The 22,962-nt window shown below is 41.0% G+C and overlaps 1 protein-coding gene across 1 annotated transcript; it reads right to left on the bottom strand.

Moving 5' to 3' along the window:
* Positions 1 to 667: 667 nt before the first annotated feature.
* Positions 668 to 22,392, bottom strand: LOC311034381 (uncharacterized protein). The gene is made up of 17 exons (XM_084042260.1): positions 22,292 to 22,392; positions 20,951 to 21,059; positions 19,943 to 20,007; positions 19,048 to 19,186; positions 18,717 to 18,758; positions 12,944 to 15,715; positions 12,669 to 12,711; positions 12,269 to 12,513; positions 11,465 to 11,532; positions 9,921 to 10,037; positions 9,166 to 9,423; positions 7,906 to 8,354; positions 7,439 to 7,606; positions 5,503 to 6,881; positions 4,287 to 4,388; positions 3,182 to 3,473; positions 668 to 2,607 (listed from the first exon to the last, which is right to left on the bottom strand). The coding sequence occupies exons 2-17, from the start codon at positions 21,032 to 21,034 to the stop codon at positions 2,594 to 2,596; spliced, it is 6,237 nt and encodes a 2,078-aa protein (XP_083898386.1). The 5' UTR covers positions 21,035 to 21,059; positions 22,292 to 22,392; the 3' UTR covers positions 668 to 2,593.
* Positions 22,393 to 22,962: the final 570 nt, after the last annotated feature.

Raw genomic sequence — 22,962 nt, 5'->3', positions numbered from 1 at the left:
AATGGTGTATTTTTGTTAATTGTATATTTATATTTTCAATATGAAATAGAGCTGTATTTGTGTCACCGGATGAATGCAATAACATTTAGCAGCACTAGAGGTCCTCCTTTGATAGAAAACCAGCTGTACTACAGGTTATACACACACACATAATATATATAGGTGTAATTATATATATATAATATATATATATATATACATACATACATTTATATATATATATATATAACAGAGTTGTTCACTACTTCAGAGAGAGAGAGAGAGGTATATACTCCATATTACAAGTTGGGTGGCATAGTTTAAACTAATTTGTAATAAAAATAAAAAACGTGACGTTCTGAATGGTGGCCACAGTGGAACCGTAGTGGTGTGGAGAAATTCCTTTCAAGACCAAGTTTGAATTTATAAATGCATAGATCATTAAATATCAAAACATAAGGGCGGAAAACATACGGGGCGGGGCAGGGTCTGCTTGCGTCACCAGGGCTTCTGAACAGCGGGGGCGGGGTAACTTTACGGCAAGACTGGGAGGCTTGAAGTAGATGAAATATCAACTCCGACACTAGATGGAGATATTGGTCACAGAAGGGAATGACCACCACATGAAAACTAAGAATTGTTCACAAAAAGCACAATATTTAAACAAATCACATTTTATTGATCCCAGACCAAATTCTTAACAGAGTTAGTACTTAAACAGCTGTACAGGTGAAAATATGTTCAAAATGTAAATGGAAACAAAACCTTTCCTACTGTCTGTCTCTATAAAGAGATAGTGGTAAACTCCCATGAACTGACAGCTTTCATAACATCTGTATATAAAACATTAGTAATAGACAGAGTATAAAGATCTCAAATGTACAAGAATAAGGCATGTACTCAATTATGTGTTTAGAATGATCAATAGTCTATTGACCTGAGAGAATGTAATACTGCCAACTTTAAATATTATCACGGTTTACAGTTAAGGCTTACAGTTAATGCTAAAGTGTGTGTGTGTGTGTGTGTGTGTGTGTGTGTGTGTGTGTGTGTGTGTGTGTGAGAGAATAGAATGAACACACTGTACATCTACTACTTATGATCAACAAAAACATGGAGCCTAAACAGAGTTAATTGAACTTTTTCTTAGTTTTTACATATTTTTCGGGTTCTGTGGTGTGCCATCTACCAAAAAAAGACGAAAAAAAAACGTTGAATACTTAGTTGTTTTTTGTAGTCGGTTATTTCTTAAAATGTGTTTTGATTTGCAGCCCATTGTTTTGTATTACTGGGCTGCTCCCTCACACCAGACAGAGATGGACAGTTTGCCATGTTTTTTTCGCCGCATTTTTAGTTATCCGTGTATATGTAGAAGAAAAAACTCCCGCACAGTGTCTTCAAATCATTGCTGTCAGGTGGAAACATTGTCCAGACATACGATCCAATGGATCCAATGCCGTTATTAGAACTCGTTAATACTTTTCATTGGTTACACATTTATAAAACTCATGGACACTTAACCACTTTAACTTTTAAAATGTTTCAAAAATAGTGGTAAAAAGACAATCTACAGGCTTACTAGTGAGCACGTAGATCAGTTTTCTTTCCGCTACTTTTGTGTGACACTCTAGTATGAAGAGGTAGGTCATTAATACTAAAATAAAATAAAATAAAAGCTGAAATATGGGGATAGAAGGTTTCTGCCTGAAAGCAACGAAATGCAAAAAAGTTAACCTTTTTTGCTTTTGAAGACGGTGTGCAGGATTTTTTTTTCTTCTACCATGTAGGTGTGCAAAAGTCTTGCTTTTCACTATCTGTGTATATAAAAATATATATTTCTCAGTTACACCATTACTGGCGCAACCAACACTGTTGTGGAGCAGTTTGTTTATCCTTAATGAAAAAAAATAATAAAGATGTCATTTTTGATTTATATGAAGAAAAAAAAGACTAAACAGGTTAAGGTGCGGTCACACCGAACTTTGATTCTGCCTATGCAAGCGGATTCTGTCGATGCTTTTCAGTGGGAACGGAGTGTTTTTTGCGGAAATCCACAAATGGCAAAAAAAACGCTCCATTCCCATTGAAAAGCATTGGCAGAAGTAGCCTTATAAGCAGAATTCAAGTTCAGTATGACTGCACCCGTAGCTTCAATGTGCTGCAATATAATATATATATGTTTAAGCTTTTCCTACAGTCAGGCACACTAAAACATCTTTCAGTGATTGGGTGAAGCTCTTCTCGTAGTCTGCAAAAAAAAAGCCTTCATTGAAAATTCCTATTTCAACAGCCAGAACAGCTATCATTGTAGCTGAAAAAGGCTCAGAACATGCAGAGAGAAATCTGAGAGAATCATCACTTGCTTTTTCTTTTTAAAGCTAAAACGTTTATAACATGTAAGGACATTAACAACAAACAGCTCAACATGTCCACTTAAAAGAACTCAAATAAAACTATACATTTATATACGTGAATATTTATACATTTTGTGGAATATACGGGGTGTGTGTGTGTGTGTGTGTGTGTGTGTGTGTGTGTGTGTGTGTGTGTGTACAGTATGATTCCACAGAGGTATGACCTCCTTCAATCTATCCCACCAATCCAGACTGCAACATCAGGAACACTCTACTGGAATGGAGGAAAAACAACAACAGTCAGATACAGACAGACAGACAGACAGACAGACAGACAGACAGACAGACAGGCAGTTAGATACAGACAGACAGTCAGATACAGACAGACAGTCAGATACAGACAGACAGACAGTTAGAGACAGACAGACAGACAGACAGACAGACAGACAGACAGACAGACAGACAGACAGACAGACAGTCAATCAGATACAGTCAGTCAGTCAGTCAGTCAGAGAGAGAGAGACAGACAGTCTGTCTGTCAGTCAGTCAGATACAGACAGACAGACAGACAGACAGACAGACAGACAGACAGACAGACAGGCAGTCAGCCAGATACAGACATACAGACAGACAGACAGACAGACATACAGACAGTCAGTCAGTCAGATACATACAGACAGACAGACAGACAGACAGACAGACAGACAGACAGGCAGTCAGCCAGATACAGACATACAGACAGACAGACAGTCAGATACATACATACAGACAGTCAGTCAGTCAGTCAGATACATACAGACAGACAGACAGACAGACAGACAGACAGACAGACAGAGACAGGTTCTCACCTGGCGTCGTCTCTCCTTCCCCAACCTTTGCTTCCTTCTTCGCTCCTTCTTTCTCTTTTTCACTCTGTCCATCTCTCATCCTCTCCTCCCCCCCTCCCTCCTCTCTCCTCGTCTTCTCCCTCCACCTCTCCACCCTTTGCTCCTCCTCCCGCTCCTTCTCCTCCAATAGGGAGCGGAGGAAGGCGGGGCTGACCATCTGCTGTCCCGTCCCCAGCAGGTAGGCGTGTTTGAAGCGGTGATACAACATGGACGCCTTGTCCATCACCGCCTGGTTGGCACGGTAACTACGCATCTGAACACACACACAAACACACACATGTGTCTTTGTGTTATTACTCTGTGTGTGTGTGTGTGTGTGTGTGTGTGTGTGTGTGTGTGTGTGTGTGTGTAACTATTGACTAATTTATTTGTGATCATAACTGAGAAGCACATTATTTCTTTATATATAACCGAATTGAAGACCATATATTATAGTTCATCGCACAACGGTGTCATACAAAACTTGTGAAAATGAGCGTCGCTCCTGTCACAGAGTTCTGTCAGGGAACTCAGAGCAGTTGTCCGTGGCCTACCATTGGACCACGTCAGCTCCACATACTTATCCACTCACACTCATTTCATTCTCAGACCGCTCTATTTAAGCTGGAAGTTTGCACTTCTCATTTCTGCTTGCTTTTGCTGCACACACACACACACACACACACTGTTGCTGCTGCTGTGCTGCTGTTCATTGCTGTTGCCAAAATTGCTGCTCACCCTCCACCACCCCACGCTACCACCTGTTGTTTTGGATCTGCTGTTTATGTACTGGGGGATTCGGAGTCCCTGGTTGGGAAATGCGCTTTATCAGAGTACCTAAAAGCAGATCCAATTCATCGCCAAACCATAATAAATATATTGCTCATTTTATATTCAATAAATATATCTTATCCTTCATGAGTTGTCTTTATCCATTTATGAGTTGTCCTGACAGAAACAGACAATCTACGCATACAATGCGTCGAGCGCTTGTGGGTCTGCTATTTTCAAAATGTTTTATGTTTGTAATGGATGCACCGTGTGTGTGTGTGTGTGTGTGTGTGTGTGTGTGTGTGTGTGTAGTTACCTTTCTGAGCGTAGCTATCAGCTCACTGTGTCTTTGGACGTGTTGTGATGTCACATACATCATGCTGAGCTGGTCCAATGCCAGCAGACACCTACTGACGTCCTGCCACACACACACACGCACAAAAGTATTCAATTGACTGCAAAACATAGTGTAACAGATTTAAGATGTGTTTATCATATTAAAGCAGCACTGTTTATACTATTGATTGTCACTGCCCTGTAGATGCTGCAAAGATGATTTGCGTTCTAAGTTCCCCTCACCCTGGGTGGGTGTGCCTGCACCCAATTAAAAACACCAGTGATGTCCTAAAAGGCACTCCCTTACCTTCAGGACATGATCGCCGCCACTACACACCCTACTTTATTTTTGATATACCCACACATGTTAGTTAGATAGCATTATATACAGTGCCACTTATATCAGGAATATTTTTTAATATCTGACCTGCTTCCTTGTTCAAAACTTGTATGAAAAAGAATTTCACCCACTTTTGTTTTCTTTTCTTTATGTGACAATAAAGTTAAAGCTGATGTTGTTTAGAGCAGTGGTTCTCAAAGTCCCCACAGATGTCCTTGAAGCCGGGGACTCCAGGTGGACTGATAGTTAGGAACCAAATGGACCCTTTCAGTTCTTTACCTCAAGAGTGTACAAATGGAACCAAATGAACCCGTAGGTGTCCATTTGGTTCCATTTGTACACTCTCAGTTATTTGGGTCTGTAATGGGCCCAAACCGGGGCAAATTGAAACATTTGAGAACCATTGGTTTAGAGAGATGCTAGGATTGATGTTTTCCTGCTTTAGTTACTAGTTACTTTGTAGATTTTGATTATTACAACAAAACCACTTCAGACCTATATATACTTTGGCTATTTGAAAATAGACGATCTACAAGCTCACAACGCGTCGCTTTGTGAGCTTGTAGATCTGCTATTTTCAAAGGACTTTTATACATTTTATACATTTGAAAAATTGTGAAATGGGACAAAAATTGTTCTGCATGAGTACTTTCTACTTTTGGTACTTTAAGTGCATTTTGATACCAATACTTTTGTACTTTTACTACATTTTGAATTCCTGACTTACTATTCTTTTGTATTTCTAACTTGCAGTATTGATACTTTTACTTAAGTAAAAAATGTGAGAACTTTTTTCCACCACTGGCGCTTGTGTAGGTATGTACGCTCGCACGTGCGTGCGTGTGTTTTAGCTCACGGGTTTCTCATTCTTCAGAGCGATCCTGATGTCTCCGTGTATCTTGTGCAGGGTGGAGTCGGTCAGACTGACCACAGGTCTGGGCTCAGCCTGTCCCTTCTGCAGCTGCACCACCGGCTGCATGTTCTTCTGTCGTTCCTCCACACTGCCAGTCCTCGCCGCTTCGTCCTTCTCCCCTCTTGCACTCCCTCTTGGCGACTGGAGCTGGCTTGTCGTTTTTGGGGCCGTCGCCGCGTCTTCTGCGGCCTTTCGTTCGTCCGTCTTTTCTCCTGAACTCGTTCCCGGTGTCCGGAGTTGTCTTGTCGTTTTTGGGCCCGTCGGCGTGTCTTCTGCGGTCTTTCTTTCCTCCGTCATTTCTCCCGCAGTCGTCCGGAGCCGTCTTGTTGTTTTTGAAGCCGTCGCCGCATCTTCTGTAGTCTTTCTTTCGTCCGTCTTTTCTCCCGCAGTCGTCCTGAGCTGTCTTGCTGTTTTTGGGGTATTCCCTCTCTCCGTCTCCTCTGGAGTTTTTCCTCCTTCACTCCTCTCCTGTTCTCTCTTCTCCTCCTCTGATCCCCTCGTTTTCCTCTTATCTGGTTTCTTCTCTTCTGTACTCTTTTTTTCGTCTGTCTTTTCTACTGTTCCTGGCGCCCGGAGCGGTCTTGTCATTTTTGGGGCCGTCTTCAAGTCCTCAGCTTCTACACTCTTTCTTTCGTCTGTCTTTTCTCCCGTTGCTGATGTCCGGAGTGGTCGTGTTGTTTTTGGGGCAGTCGTCCCATCTTCTGCACTCTTTCTTTCGTGTGTCTTTTCTTCAGCAGTCGTTCCTGGTGTCTGGAGTTGTGCTGTCGTTTTTGGGGACGTCATTCCATCTCCTGCACTCTTTCTTTCGTCTGTCTTTTCTCCCGTTGCTGGTGTCCGGAGTGGTCGTGTCGTTTTTGGGGCAGTCGTCCCGTCTTCTGCACTCTTTCTTTCGTCTGTCTTTTCTCCCGTTGCTGGTGTCCGGAGTGGTCGTGGCGTTTTTGGTGAGGTCGTCCCATCTTCTGCACTCTTTCTTTCGTCTGTCTTTTCTCCCGTTGCTAGTGTCCGGAGTGGTCGTGGCGTTTTTGGTGAGGTCGTCCCATCTTCTGCACTCTTTCTTTCATGCGTCTTCTCTCCTGCAGTCATTTTTGGAGGTTTTCCGGGCGATTCCTCTCTCTGTCTGTCCATTTTCTTGTCTGCTTCTACGTCTCTAGTTCTTTCATTTTTCTTCGCCATCTCTCCTCCGGTCTTCTCTCTCACCGCCTCCTCTTGAGTTTTCCCTCCTTCACGCCTTTCCTGTTCCGTCTTCTCTTCCTCTGATCCCCTCGTCTTCCTCTTGTCTGGTTTCTTCTCTTCTGCTTTCTTCTCTTCTGTCATCTTCTTCTCTGAGATGAGTTAAGAGAAGTTCATTTAGGTTAAATTAGGGTCAATTTATTACCCTCATTCCCACATGCAGACAGTGCAACCTTGATGTCATAATCTAGACATTAACTAGTCCCCACTGTACTGTATGTGTATCTTTCAAACAGTGTTTGAAAAAAGTTGAGTGCTGCTCCCCCTAAAGGGGGTTCCGGGGGGGGGGGGGGGGGGGTCCCCAGCAAAATCATTGATGAAAGAACGATTGACCTAATGGACCCTTACGGGTCTGTAACTTATAGGGTGTACAAACCGAACTGGTCTTATTTTTTCTTATTATTATTTCTCAGATTATCTCAGAGTAAAATGACCACTGAGGATTTTCTCAGTGAAGAGATCTTTAATCTCTGTAGAGGGTCCCAGAGATTAAAGATCATATCAAATGGTGGTCTGTGGTTCTAATACATATCAAAGTGGGGGTTGTTAAAATCAAGAAGGTTGAGAATCATTGCTATAAGTTAAGACGAGTCAAGTTCATTCATCCATTGAGTATATGACTTTATAAAGAAAAGGTATAATGTCTTACTGTCAGTCTTTTCCGCTAAGGTTTTCTCTTGCTCTTTCTTTCCCTCCTGCTCCTCTCGTTCTTTTCTGCGTTCTTCTGCCTTCTTGTCGTCTTTTCTCTCTTCCTCTCCTCCTCCTCCCATCTTCTTCACTTTGGCTCCATGACCAGGAGATGCTTTAACGATCATGCCTATGAAGAGGGGTGCGACAGTTAATCAGTTAATAAACTTATCAATATAATAAAATGTCTTTTTTGATTTTCATGGAAAATGTTGAAATTTACAATCCCAATGCATTGTGAGCTTGTATATCGGTTATTTTCACTATTTTTGTATAATATATAAAATAGGGATTAAGTGGTTAATAAAACCAATTTAATCAATTATTTAAAAAAGCTATTTATAATTTGTTTGCGTCGATTCATTGATTAATCGAAAAAGTAATTGATAGAATAATTGCTAAGAAGATACTCGCTAGCTGCAGCCCTACCTATGATCCTCCTCTCCTCCTTCTTCTCCTCTTTCTTCTCCTCCGTTCCCTTCTTCCCGGCAGCTGTGTCCGTCTTTAGCCTGTCCTCCGTTTTCTCTCCCTCTTTCCTCTTCTCCTCCGTTCCCACCTTCCCAGGGGCCGTCTCTGTTTTTCTCCTGTCCTCTGTTTTCTCTTTGTCTTTCCTCTTCTCCTCTGTTCCCTTCTTCCCAGGGGCCGTCTCTGTCTTTTTCCTCTCCTCCGTTTTCTCTCCTTCTTTCCTCTTCTCCTCTGTTCCCTTCTTTGCGGGGGCCGCTTCAGTCTTTTTCCTCTCCTCCATTTTCTCTCCCTCTTTCCTCCTCTCCTTGCTCGTGGGCTCTTGTCTCTTCTTGTCGTTCTCCGCCTGCTCTGTCGTTCTCTTCTTTTTCTTCTTCACCTCCTCCTCCTGCGCTCTGTCCTTCTTGTCCTTAAGCCTGTCACAATTATTACATAATGACTTGATCGCATTCGCAATTATTTCAGATGATCACAATTATTTTGCTAATTGTCATAATAGTTTCCATTCATCTGCATAAATTAATCTGCTGTAAAATATTCATACATTCATTAATTAAAAAAAGAAAAGCATAAATAGACGTTTGCGTCACGATGGGCTATTACCACTATTACTGAAACATTACAGTATAAAATTGTTAAATATGGCCTATTTTGACCACATGATGTTGATGTTGATTATTGCTGCTGGTCATTGTCAGTCATTTTTAAGTTATTTGTCAAATCATATAAAAAAATAGTTATTTGTCATATCTGCCCTGTGCAATTCTGTTTTATGAAGGCAAACAGAAATGTGGTTTTATTTATGTTCCAATTGTTCAATGCCAAATTAAGCACAATTAATTATTATTTTCCAATTTTCTGTACTTTTACTCCACTACATCTTCAAGGCAAATATTATACTTTTACAAAAAATATTATTACAAAAATTCCATAACCACTTTAGCCTTATTTACTTTGGCTATTTGAAAATAGGCAATCTAAAAGCTCACGTGTCGCATCTCGACGCGTTGTGAGCTTGTAGATCTGCTATTTTCAAAAGATTTGTATACATATTGAACTGTGAAATGGGACATTCTGTATAATGAGTACTTTAACTTTTGCTTTTCGTCCTTAAGTAAGTATATGTTGATGCCAATACTTTTGTACTTTTATTCAAGTACATTTTTAATACCGGAGTATTTCTAGATTATGGAATTGATACTTTTACATAAGTGAAAAATGACTGACTTTTTCCCCCACTGCTTGTCCTTCGTCGTCATACTGCTCCTCTCTCCTGTCGTCCGTGTTCTTCCCTCGTTCTCCTCTCTCTTTCTCTTGCGCCTGTCCTCTGTCTCTCTCGTGACCTTTGACCTTTGTGCGCTTGTCGTTCTCTTGTCGGTCAGCGCAGCGACGGCCGCCTTCCTGCCGTCCGTCTTCTTGTCTGTCATCCCCTGGATTCCCTTCTTCCTCCCGTCCGCTTTCTTCACCTCCTTCCTTGTCCTGGAACTGAGAAAGGACCGTGATCAACCAATCAATGTGTGTGTGACGTCTGTGTGTAGGCCTGTCACTATTATTATTACATCATTGCAATTATTTTAAATAATCGTCATAGTCGAAAGCGGACATTCCAAAATGTTCATATATTTTCAAACATTTTCAAAAATAGCAGATCAGCTATTTTTTTTAAAGTATTAAATGATTAAATATGTCAGTAATTTCTGTGTATATTTAAGTTATTTATCATATTTGCCCCGTGCAACTTTTGATTACGAAACCTAAAACCTAAAAAGCCAAACAGAAATTACGTTTTTATTCACATGTTCCAAATGTTCAATTGCTAATCGCAATTATTTATATGACAATTAATCGTCAACATAAATTTGTAATCGTGACCGCCCTATGTGTGTGTGTCTGTCCATGTATCTGTGCATTGTGAGCATGAGTGTGTGTGTGTGTGTGTGTGTGTGTGTGTGTGTGTGTGTGTGTGTGTGCACGCGTCTTACTCTGTTTTCTTCAGCAGACCTCTCAGAGAACGTAACACACTCTCTCTCTTCACACTCCCCATCTTCCTGCCGTCGGCTTTCTTCACCTCCTTTCTCTTCCCTCCATCCACACTCTTCCTGGAAGAGTACAGTTATGATTATGTGTGTGTGTGTGTGTGTGTGTGTGTGGCCGCGTGTAGCCCCTTTCCCACATGGAATCAACATTACTAGGTTCAATATTTATAAAACCCACAGACACACTTAACCACTTTTCATAAATGAAGAAAATTGCCGATCTACAAGCTCACAACGCGCATGCTTGTAAAACGGTGATTTCGCTACTTTTGCGCGACAATCTTTTACAACGAAGTGGGGCATTCATTTACAGATAAAAAACAAACATAAAAAGATTCAATATGAAGGTACAAGGTTTCCGCCCGACAGCAACTATATATAGATTGAATCAAAGGCATCTCATCTCATTTATGGAGAAGTTGTTTATAAGGTTGTTTCCCACATTATTTGACCGTTACGGATACAGTATAATGCTCGTGTGTCTAAAGCAGTGCTTCACAAACTATTTCATGTCAAGGACCCAAATATTAACAAGTATTTGGCCACAGACCCCCGGTCAGAAAATTGTTTCTGACAGGGACCCCCATACAAGATTTGTGTTGTTAAAATGTTTCAAGAATGTTTCAATATTGTTCACAATATAATAATATATATATATAATAAGCTTAGGCTTCAGCCTACACCTTTTGGTCTGTGTATTACCATAATTATTATTTATTATTTAGTACTACTATTATTACAATTATTATTGATGGGAAAAAAAAGAGTGTGAAAAAGAACAGTGTATGTATATAACTGCCTTACAGACCAAATAAAATCTACTACTACTACTACTACTACTACTACTACTACTGCTACTACTACATTTACTCCAAGATTTTTTGAAAACAGCAGATCTACGTGAGCTTGTAGATCGGCTATTTTCAAAAAAGCCAATGTATGTAAGGTTAAAGTGGTTCAAATGATTTTGTTGCTACAGTATATTAACTAATTGAGTGCCAGAATTGCCAGAATTATTTCAGAATGATGTTGTCCCAGTTTTCACAGAAAACAAAAAGTGCTTAGGAAGCGAGATACAGCCTTTTTCATTTCTAAGTTAAACAAGGAGTGGATGGTGCTGCAAATCTTCAGATGATGATGTCTTGGGTTCTGGACATGTTTTTTTTTTTACTATTTTTTCAAAAACACGTCAAACACGTCATTGGCACATTGAGCCATAGCGGTAAAAACACGTGAAACACGTTAATGGCACTCAATGAGTTAACACAATTTGCTGGGGACCCCCTGGGGAACTCCCTCAAGGACCCCTGGGGGTCCCCAGACCCCACTTTGAGAACCACTAGCACGTGAGACTAGGCATTTGGGGATAATGAAATATGTATCTGGGACAAACAGAAATCCTCCACTACAGTCATACGTTCACAGCTACTGTTAACTTAAACCCTGTATACTTCGCTGTGTATGTATCAATGGAAATGTGTGTGTCTTACTGTGTACTCAGTAGACCTCTCAGAGAACGCAACACACTCTGTCTCTTCGCAGCTAGGTCACGCTGGCGCTGCACGCACACACACGCACACGCACACACACACGCACACACACACACACAATACAACAATTAATCATAATAAACATATCATTATTATATGAAATATATAACAAATTATCCCCGTGTTCCCTAGGGTAGGTACCCTCACAAAAACATGCAGTAATCCTGGTCACTATACTGCCTCCCCCTGGCCAGCCGGGGCGCCTGATGGAGGGGAAAGGAACTGGTTGGAATAACGTGTTCCTTCCACGCGCTACGTCCTACCAGGGAAACTCTCCCCTGTCAGGTGACAAGAAGGTCAGTTGGCTCTCATGCATTGAAGGAGGCATGAGCTCGGCCCTGGCCTCCCTAGTTTGGCAGAGGGAGGGTAGTGCCCAGGATTACATAGACAATTGGCACTGGGTGTAAAAAATAGGGGTTACAAAATTGTGGGATAAAAAATGAGTAAAAAAAAGAAAGACATTTTTTTTATCCAATTGTATATCAAATGCAATATAAAAAAAATATATAGATGCCAATCAAATACATAACATAAAATAATATTGTATGTAATGAATTGTCATGCTCATATAATACATATTAATCACATATATATGTGTGTGTGTATATACGGTATATATATAAATATGTATAACTTTTTAATGATCGTATACAAATAAATGCTCATATATAATGAATGATAATTGCCTCCTCCAACATGCTTTGTGAGGAGGATGATGTTAATCTGAATAAAGTGAAGTCTCACTTCTTCAGGCTCAGCAGAGGTGCTATCCTCCTGCTCTCCTCTCTCTCTTTCTCCTACCCGCTTTGTTTTCTTCTCTCCCTCCTTCACCTCCTCCTCTTCCTCCCCTCTCTTCCTCTTTGCTCCTTGGCTCTCGGTAGGCTTCTTCTCTCCCTCCGTTCTCTCCGTCTTCCCATCTCTCTTTCTTTCCTTCTCTTTGTCGCTCTCTGGAGCTGATTTCACATGTTCACTCTTCTGTTTCTTGGTGGCTGTTGGAATAAAACAAAAAATGTAGTCATGCTTCATTGGGAGCGTCATTTTAGTTTTGCATTTTTCATTTGTTAAAATTTTTTGTTCCTTTTGAATTTAACATTAACATAACATTTGTGTGTGTGTGTGTGTGTGTGTGTGTGTGTGTCAGTACTTGGCATGCTGGCAGCAGTACTGGGAGGCGTCTTTCTCTTCGTCTGCTAGACAGAAACACATGAATGAATCAATCAATCACTCTCCATAACAAATACATGTACAATATCATATGCTATCTAAATGGGTCTGAATCATTCATGTAATTTATAAAATAAAATAAAGTACTATAATGTACTACAGCAATGAAAAGAGATAATAAATTGATATAAGATGGATTAGAACATAGGAGTGATAAAAGAGTGCTAATAGAAACAGAAAGACATTCAGACCAACCCCAGCAGTCTGTGTGTCAGCTGTGCCCTTGGAATCTGCAGCCGCACTCGAACTTCTGCCTCTGGTGGTGCTGGGAGTGTCTTTACTGGTAGAAGATCTTCCTGCTGAAGCTAGGCTTACACTGTGTTTGTCTCCAACAGAGACCAGTACAACAGTAGGAGTTCTCTTTGAGTGTGAAGCTTTGCTAACGCTAGTACTCGAGATGTTTACTGTAGTCACCTTTGTAAGTTTACTGCTGTCAGAGGCAGATTTAGGCTCTGGTGGTTTGGTTGGAGCTGTACTTCTACTAGCTCTTGTACTAGTGGCTGTGGCAGCAGTGCTAGTAGAAGGAGCGGAGGTCTTCGTTGTAGGTGGAGTTATGCTGCCGGGTGGAGGTTTGGACTCTGTTGTGGTTGCAGCTGTGTTTGAATTAACTTTAGCAGGTGTAGTTTGTGGTACTTTACTAGTAGTAGGTGAAGCAGGGGTAGTTTTACTGACAGTTGGTGGTACTTTACTATCAGCAGGTGTAGCGGGTATGACTTTGCTGACAGTTGGTGGTGCTTTACTATCAGTAGGTGTAGCGGGTATAGCTTTACTGACAGTTGGTGGTACTTTACCATCAGTTGGTGTAGTAGTTGTATCTTTACTACCGGTAGGTGTAGGGGGTGTAGCTTTATTGCTAGTGGGTGTAGCAGGTGTAACACCACTAGGAATAAGTATAGTTCTAATAGCAGTAGGTGTAGCAGCTTTAATCGGAGCAGGTGTAGCTTTACTGGAAGTAGGTGTAGCAGGCCTATCTTTGCTAGCAGTCTGTGTTGTGGGTGTAACTTCACTAGCAGTGGGTGTAGCGGGCATAGCTCTACTAGCAGTGGGTGTAGCTGTATTAACATCTTTAGCAGTAGGTGTAGCGGGTGCATCTTTACTAGCAATCGGTTTAGCAGGTGTAGCTTTGCTAGCAGTAGGTGTAGCAGGTGGAGCTTTGCTAGCAGATGGTGCAGTGGATGTATCTTTGCTAGCAGTAGGGGTAGCGGGTGTATCTTTGCTAGCAGTAGGGGTAGCGGGTGTATCTTTGCTAGCAGTAGGGGTAGCGGGTGGAGCTTTGCAAGCAGTAGGGGCAGCGGGTGGAGCTTTGCTGGCAGTAGTGGTAGCGGTTGGAGCTTTGCTAGCAGTAGGAGTAGCGGGTGTATCTTTGCTATCAGTAGGGGTAGTGGGTGTATCTTTGCTAGCAGTAGGGGTAGCGGGTGGAGCTTTGCTAGCAGTAGGAGTAGCGGGTGTATCTTTGCTAGCAGTAGGGGTAGCGGGTGTATCTTTGCTAGCAGTAGGGGTAGCGGGTGGAGCTTTGCTAGCAGCAGGTATAGTCGGTGTATCTTTGCTAGCAGTAGGGGTAGCGGGTGTATCTTTGCTAGCAGTAGGGGTAGCGGGTGTATCTTTGCTAGCAGTAGGGGTAGCGGGTGTATCTTTGCTAGCAGTAGGGGTAGCGGGTGTATCTTTGCTAGCAGCAGGTATAGCGGGTGTATCTTTGCTAGCAGCAGGTATAGCGGGTGTATCTTTAATAGCAGTAGGGGTAGCGGGTGTATCTTTGCTAGCAGCAGGTATAGCGGGTGTATCTTTGCTAGCAGCAGGTATAGCGGGTGTATCTTTGCTAGCAGTAGGGGTAGCGGGTGTATCTTTGCTAGTAGCAGGTATAGTCGGTGTATCTTTGCTAGCAGCAGGTATAGCGGGTGTATCTTTGCTAGCAGTAGGGGTAGCGGGTGTATCTTTGCTAGCAGCGGGTGTATCTTTGATAGCAGTAGGGGTAGCCGGTGTATCTTTGCTAGCAGCAGGTATAGCGGGTGTATCTTTGCTAGCAGTAGGGGTAGCGGGTGTATCTTTGCTAGTAGCAGGTATAGTCGGTGTATCTTTGCTAGCAGCAGGTATGGCGGGTGTATCTTTGCTAGCAGTAGGGGTAGCGGGTGTATCTTTGCTAGTAGCAAGTATAGCGGGTGTATCTTTGCTAGCAGCAGGTACAGCAGGTGTATCTTTGCTAGCATTAGGGGTAGCGGGTGGAGCTTTGCTAGCAGTAGGTGTATCTTTACTATCGGTACATGTAGCGGGTTTATCTTTGCCAGCAGATGGTGTAGCAGGTGTATCCTGGCTAGTACGTGTAGCACCTGTATCTTTACTAGCAGTAAGAGAAGCAGGTGTGTCTTTAATAGCAGTAGATGTATCTTCACTAGCAGAAGGTGTAGCGGGTGGAACTTTACTAGTAGAACGTGAAGCGGATGTATCTTTACTAGCAGTAGGTGTATCAGTTGTAGCTGTACTAGCAGAACGTGTAGCACGTGCAGATTTACTAGCAGCAGGTGTATCTTTACCAGCAGTAGGTGTATCGGTTGTAGCTGTACCAGAAGAACGTGTAGCACGTGCAGATTTACTAGCAGCAGGTGTATCTTTACCAGCAGTAGGTGTAGCTGTACTAGTGGAACGTGTAGCATGTGTAGATTTACTAGCAGTGGGTGTAGCGGGTGTATCTTTACTAGTAGCACGTGTTGCCGGTGTAACTGTACTAGCAGTAGGTGTATCTTTACTAGTAGCACGTGTAGATTTACTACCAGTAGGTGCAGTGGGCGTAGCTTTAATAGGAGTTGGTGTAACTTTACTATAAGTGGGTGTAGCTTTAGTAGCAGCTTGTCTAGCTTGTGTAGCTTTAATTTTAGCTGTAGTTTTGGTTTGAGGTGTAGTTTTAGGTGAAACCGTTTTGCTAGCAGGAGTTTTGATCGTTGTAGCTTTCATCTCAGTTTTCTTTGCTGGACTCTGAAGAGAAACAACACCACAGACAGAGACATACAGTTAACATAAGTTCAATCTTTTTTTTTACATACCCAGCCTTCATGGGTGAGGGGCGTGATAAAAGGACAGAGGGTGATGGGCCGTTTCTGATTGGGCAACGCAAACTAATGCCTGATTTATACTTGGTTGCGCAACAGTAACCGACCAAGTATGGTATAAATCACTCTTAAACAGTTACTGTGGATGGATTTGTGGGCTAAAAATGCGGGCTAAAATCCTTGATTCTGCGACGAAATATGCAGTTTTTTTTGCAATTTTATGCAGTGAAATATGCGGAAAGTTGCGAAATATGCAGCAATATGCGGCAATATGCGAAATATGCGATATGCGAAAAGTTGCGAAAAATTTTAAAAGTTGCGAAATATGCAGAAATATGCGATGCGAATCGCATATTATGCGATGCGATGTGCGTATTATGCGATGCGATGCGGCCTTTTTGAAAAAACATTACCCCCGCATAATTATGCCCCATTTTGCTGATTATGCGGTAAATTCTGCGATCGCATAAACGCATTTTTCTGGAGGGTCTAAGCCAGGGGTAACCAACCAGTCGATTATGATCTACTGGTAGATCATCAAAGCCTTCTAAGTCGATCGCGGGGTGGTCCCGGTGGCAAACGGGCAGCCATCGACAATTCACAGAATTTGTGTAGTGTAGACTAGGCTAGTGCGTCTAAGGCAGTGTTGCCAAGTCTGCTTATTATAAGCTACTTTGGGCTTGTTTTTCTGTAAAGTCGCATGAATATATTGGGGGTCCTTCAAGGACCCCCAATATATTCGTCCTTGACATGAACATGTTTGTGAACCACTGCTCTAAAACAACATTCAACAATAAAGTTGGACTGGACTGCCCTAGTCGCTTATTTTGGACTTCTTTTCATAGACCTGGTTGCTTGTTTCTCTCAAAAAATCTGGCAACGCTGGTTCAAATGGAAGCCATGCGTCGTTCCGCTGACACATAATTCGACTCGCGGGTCGCACTCAAGAAATAACGAGCGCAGTCTTGTGACATGCAAGCCTTTTCAGTGGTGGAGAACGCTGGATTTGAATCTTCAAACTGCGTTCTACAACCAGTGGTGGCTTATCCAACGGGCTTTAGGTGCTGAAGCACAGGGCACCAACCTTTGGGGGGGCAGTGCCCAAAAGGTTCTTTTTTTTTTTTGTTCTTGCCGTTTGGTGCCCGCACCAAACGGCGAGAACAAAAAAAAAACAGACGGAAAACTCTGCGCATACAAAGTGCCATCGCACTGATCACATTTGAGCACAAGTGGTGGAAGAAGTAGGCTACTCAGATATTTTACTTAAGTAAAAGTAGCAATACCACAATATAGAAATACTTTTTAGGCCTGTGTTCAAAATGTTACTTGAGTAAAAGTACAAAATTATTGGCATCAAAATATACTTAAAGTACCAAAAGTAAAAGTTCAAATATGTTTGAAAATAGCAGATCTACAAGCTCACAACACGTAGCAATGCATGTTGTGAGCTTGTAGATCAGCTATTTTCAGATAGTTATAAAATAGGGCTAAGGTGGTTAATGTATGATTTATAATATTTAAATGTATATCTGCAAAGTAACTAGTAACTAAAGTTTTGAAATAATCGTAGTGGAGTAAAAATATCGAATATTGGATATAGGCCTACTCCAGTAAAATAAAAATACCTCAAAAGTCTACAGTACTTGAGTAAATGTACTTAGTTACTTTACACCACTGAGCACAAGTGTGTTGCCTGTGATGTATGAGAAATTAAGGCAAGAGTTACTAAAGGGCTGAGCCATGTAGAATTGATGGACTGCCTTAACTAGAATGGTCCTCCTCAGAGTGCAGATCTCCGCCAGGCCTGCAAACTTTGGAAGTCAGTCATAGCCACTTGGAATGGGAAAAAAAATCCTTTCCTCAGTATTGACATTGAACAGCTGTCAGTTAAAATGCAGGATGTGTTTGCATTAACTACAGGTGTTGAAATGGAGATTTTTGAACTACTAACTGACTACCAACTGGAGGGCAGAGCTAGAAACCTGGACTTTTGGTCAATTGTGAAGTATCCCCTGATTGTGTCTTGTGCACTTAAGCTGCATGCCTACTTGAAAATAATAAAATCCAAGTTTAGAACTCGTATGACTGACTCACATCTTAATGACTGCCTCAGACTGGCATTCACTAAGTATCAACCAGATTTCAAATGTTATTCTTGCAGATAATGTGCAGTAATAGAAGTCTCATTAAAGGTGGGCTGATCCTGAGAGTATTGTATCTGTCACCATATCTGTGCAAATATATGGTCATGGATGCATTTTTGTCATTTGAACAGAATATCTGTAAATGTGAAAATTCTGAGAAATTGAGAACTGAGAAACTAAATATTGTGCATTGAAGAGAAGAAATCTGTAAAAGCAATTTATTTCATGTCCTTTGTGTTTTGTTTTATTTAAAAAACAAAGAAGTTTACTTGTATTTTTGTCCTAAAATGTATATTTCTAATACGTTTTTCTTAATATTTAGGAATTGATTATATAACTATCATCTTTATTCTTATTTAAATTACTAGTCTTTGTGTGGATGTATGCACATGCATTGAGCCTGTCAGAAATTGCAATCATGCAAGTGTTTTTTTTTAAAACATATTTTAGTGGTAGATCACGGCTTACAATTGGAAATAAAATGTGCTCTTGGGCTTGAAAAGGTTGGTTACCACTGGTCTAAGCTATGGGTACATGATAAACTAACAGAGCCTTAATCAGTATCATTGAAAGGAATTAAGATAGCATTTTTCTTTTGCCGATATGGCTTTCTTGCATAGGGCCTATTTTACACATTTGTTGATTAAATCAACTAATCAATTAGTCAACACATTCCTATAACTATTATTCGAGGGCAGCCCTGCTATTGATTGTTTATTCTCTTTAATACATTTATAAAGAACATTGTAGCTTAAATAATGTTTTATTCATTAAGTCTCCTACCACGACTGTTTGTCCACTGTCCTTCTTAGTCACAACAGGCACCTGTAGAGAGACAAAGACACACATCAACATCAACATGAAGGAGAAAAGAAATGAAAATACCACCCGGCCTATATCAGCCATTATTTTACTTTTTTGATGACATTGGTGTTGGCAATTATGTCATTTCTTTTCAAATTCCACAACAAATTTGGACAAGTTTTGAAAAAAAGTTTTTTTAAAACGCATAGAATACCGTGAAAAAAATAAGTGGAATTGTTCCTTTAAAGGAATTCCTAGTGGCGGTGTGCACGAGTGAGCGAGCAAGAGAGAGAGAGAAGCTGGTCCTTACTCTGGGTTTGCTGCCAAGTCCAGGTTTGTTTTCGATCTCCCACATCCCTTCTGTGAAACCCCGAACCCTCGACCCGCTGCTTCCATAGCGCAGTTTGTTGCCTGAATATGGCACAACGTTCTCTACTGGAACAAACCCACTGGGAGGGGAGGAGACAAAGAATAATTATTAAAGTGGTAATATGAAACCCTAGGCTGATTCTGTAGTTTGTTTTCCAGTTCAGTTTCAAAACTACAACAGGGTAAAAACATAGCAGGCTGTATGGCCGCCGGCCGACCATACCCACTTGAAACCAAGCATCCATATTCTGGGGGGAACATTAGCCACAAATAGCCGATCTACAAGCTCACAACGGGTTGCGTTCTGAGCTTTTTGATGAAGAGATTTGATGTAGACGGAAAAAAGTACAGTTGAAACTCAGGTCTGCTTTACTAAGAATAGAGGGTCTAAGTGGTTAATACACTGTGATGTAAGCAACAGAGCCGCAGCTCATCACATTTACAAAGGCTGTGTTAAGCCTAGTTCAGAAGAAAGATTTGTGACGAGCCCATTGGAAACTTGCAACCACTTGCAACAGAGTTCCCCAAACTGTGGTTTGCAACATCCAGCCCCTATAGGCACATCCTCTCTGCCTGCATATATTTAGCTAAGCAGGTGCATACCACAAAATGACAAAATATCGGTCAAAATAAGTAATCGCTGGTCTAGGACTCAAAATTGTGGCATCGGTCGGGCTCAAAGGAAAACAACCTACAAAATCGGGCAATGGTTTTCATGCCCCGTTAAAGACAAAAACAGATAATGAACAGAGAGTGAAGACCATCTACTTGTATTCTGGTATGTTAACCAACAGGAAGTGATGTCACTGATTGACAGCTGGATGTACTGCACTTACTTCTGATGTGTTCCGAAGAAATACACCAGGACTTTCTTCTTGTTATCGTCCTCCATCTTACAGACCTACACGCACACACACACAATCAACCAAAAGTACAAATTACTTTGTATTAGGGATGTTAAGGATTAACATTTAAAAGTGAATCGCTAGTAAGAGTTGTAAGTGATTCATATTATCAGTAAAACGATGCATTTAATTTATATATTTTTTACTTTGGTTTTTATGTTTTCATAAAAAAATTGGGCTACTATTTGTGATTCCTCTCGTTTATTAACAACGTGCTGACATTCTGTTGACATCTCCCAGGCGGCGGTCAGTTGGAGTAACGTCATAGGGTAATCTCCGTAATGACATCATCGCCTAACGACGTCACAACGTTATAAACATGTTGTTTAAAATGGATTGTCACATAAAACAGATGTCATTTAGCACCTTTCAGCAAGAAATCCAACCAATTTAACCAACTTATTCTGAATAGTAGTCGTCAGCACTGCTTAACAGAGTGCCTGCTGCGCAGCGCGGAGGATTTACCACAACCTGATCAATTCACTATCAGCAGTCATCTGCTTCTTTGATTGGCCAACCGGTTGTGCCAGCAAACCAATAATAAGCAATAGCAACACCACAACATTAGGAGGCAATTTTATTTCTTGTTAGAGTCAAATGTGGGGGGAGCACATCCCAGTATGCAATGGCTCTGTACATTACTGTTTTCTTAAGTGCATTGGTTCTGGGCAGAGGTAAAGTAGTGACCACTTAGTGTCTGTCTAGTATTATAACCATGTATTTTATTTGCAGGTAATAGCTGTAAAAAATAAACTGAAGGGTTTCTGTGAGGGATACACATCCTTTAAAAACAGTATAAGGCTGCATGCCAGTCTTTCATCCACCCTCATCCACGACAGCCTGGCATGCATACATGAAAAATTTGAAAAAAAGAAATCATGTTCCAAGACGGATGCCAGGGTTAATGACGTGGTTAATATAAATGATAAATAAACTCACCCTGGCAGGCCAGTGAGGAAAGCCTTTCATCTTGGCGAAGACCAGCTGTCCTGGTTTGAAGCGATCTGAGCCTTTCCCAGGCATTCTGATGTCATACAGACACAACCTTCTGTATTGAGAAAACGCACACATACACACACATCATTTTTTTTACCTAACACCTCTAGTATCGATATTGAGAAGATAATATCATATTGTTATGATAATAACATTTCTCAAGGTATAAAAAAAGTCTTAAAGGAGTAGTTCGTAGTAGTGATAGAAAATACGTATTTATTTTTGGGGTGAATTACTCCTTTAAGTGGTCATATCACAATATAACGATATTCAAAGTCCCACATGATATCTAGTCTCATATATAATGTTGTCTCAAATACATATTGCCCGGTCCTACTAGCCTTGATAAAGCCTCTCGTAGAAGTATTTTATTGTTTTTTTTGTTTTGTTTTTTTATCTGAGTCTTAGCTACCCCCTCCCCCCCCTGCTTACTCGCGTGCCCTAAATGTTAACTCGGTGTCCGGCGTGTTTGTGCAATGTATTAGTCCATATTTTTCAATAAAGAAGTGTTTTAATCCTGTCTGTGGCCGATTCCGTCGGAAGTTCCCAGTGGGAAGTGATGATGGGGCGCATCCGGTGAAAGCCGGAATTACAGTCAATGTAAACAGGAAGGAAACGAGGGGGGGAATGGCGTTCGGCCACAGACGGGATTAAAACACTTCTTTATTGATAAATATGGACTAATACATTGCACAAACACGCCGGACACGAGTTAACATTTGGGGTACGCGGGTAGGAACTTTATATTTTGCATTTGTACATGTTTGGAGAAGTACGGGCTTTGCTGCCGACATTCCAGGGCAATCTGGGGGGGGGGGGGGGGTGTGGTAGCTAAGACTCTCGTAGAGATGAAACATGTCAAAATCGATAAAAGAAAATACATCTACGAGTCTTTATCTAAGGCTAATTCGAGCCTATTACTATAGCACTTTTGCTCATGCAGGACATTCTCTTGTAACAGAGTATTTCTACATTGTGGTATTGCTACTTTTAGGGTTGGCATAGCAACTCTATAGATTCCAGATATTAAAAATAATATCTAGAGTTTCTTCTACGTTTCTTGGAGGGGATGAGGGGCTTACTTTTTTTTATTATTCATCCTCTCGCATATCATCTATTTATTTAGTGTCGTGCACATCATCTCACTGTTGTTGTTTATTCTTAGCTGCAAGCTGCAAATAAACAAACCAACTCAAACGCTCTCTCCCTCTTTCTTTATACAAGAAATGCAACGTTTTGCACTGCACTACCTCTCATTCCTGTTGTAAAAGAAACGTTACTCACCTACAAACTCAACTATAACGTGTGGAATAGAATAGTATTTGTTATCGTATGTGAATTGATGAACTGTCCTCGTTCCTTCTGGTCAGCCGCCCTGTGTCGCCATGTTGTTTGTATGACGTCACGAGCGCGGAAACCACAAACTGGGGGTTGTCTGAGGTACATTAATACCTTGGTGTTCACATTTAGACATCAGTAGCTCCCATAAAAAGGTTTATGCAGCATACCCAGTGGTGGGAAGTAACTAGTACATTACTCAAATACTGTACTTGATGTAAACGTAAAATGTTGAGGTATTTTTTACTTTACTGGAGTATTTCCAATGTTCAGTACTTTTACTTCTACTCTACTACATTACTACTTTTACTTCACTACAATTATTTGAAAACTTTAGTTACTAGTTACAATGTAGATTCTGATTATTGTTACAAAAACATACATTACCCACTTCAGCCCTATATACATTTCGGCCATTTGAAAATAGCCGATCTACAAGCTCACAAAGCGTCGCCATGCGACGCATTGTGATCTTGTAAATCTGCTATTTTCAAAAGATTTGTATACATTTTATACATTTGAAAACTTGTGAAATGGGACATTCTGCATAATGTACTTTTACTCAAGTAGATTTCGATTACCAGACTTTTACTTAACAGAGTATTTCTACATTGCAG

This window comes from Gymnoscopelus microlampas (genome assembly GCF_963454915.1).
Source record: "Gymnoscopelus microlampas genome assembly, chromosome: 19".
Lineage (NCBI taxonomy): Eukaryota > Metazoa > Chordata > Actinopteri > Myctophiformes > Myctophidae > Gymnoscopelus > Gymnoscopelus microlampas.
This window is presented reverse-complemented; position numbering and strand designations above follow the sequence as displayed.

Excerpts from the sequence above, each read along its gene's own strand:
- LOC311034381 (XM_084042260.1), bottom strand. The coding sequence starts at position 21,034 with ATGCCTGGGAAAGGCTCAGATCGCTTCAAACCAGGACAGCTGGTCTTC. Across the intron at positions 18,759-19,047 it reads GACTTGGCAGCAAACCCAGA|GTGCCTGTTGTGACTAAGAA; the intron begins GTAAGGACCAGC and ends GTCTCTCTACAG. Across the intron at positions 15,716-18,716 it reads ACAGTGGACAAACAGTCGTG|AGTCCAGCAAAGAAAACTGA; the intron begins GTAGGAGACTTA and ends GTTTCTCTTCAG.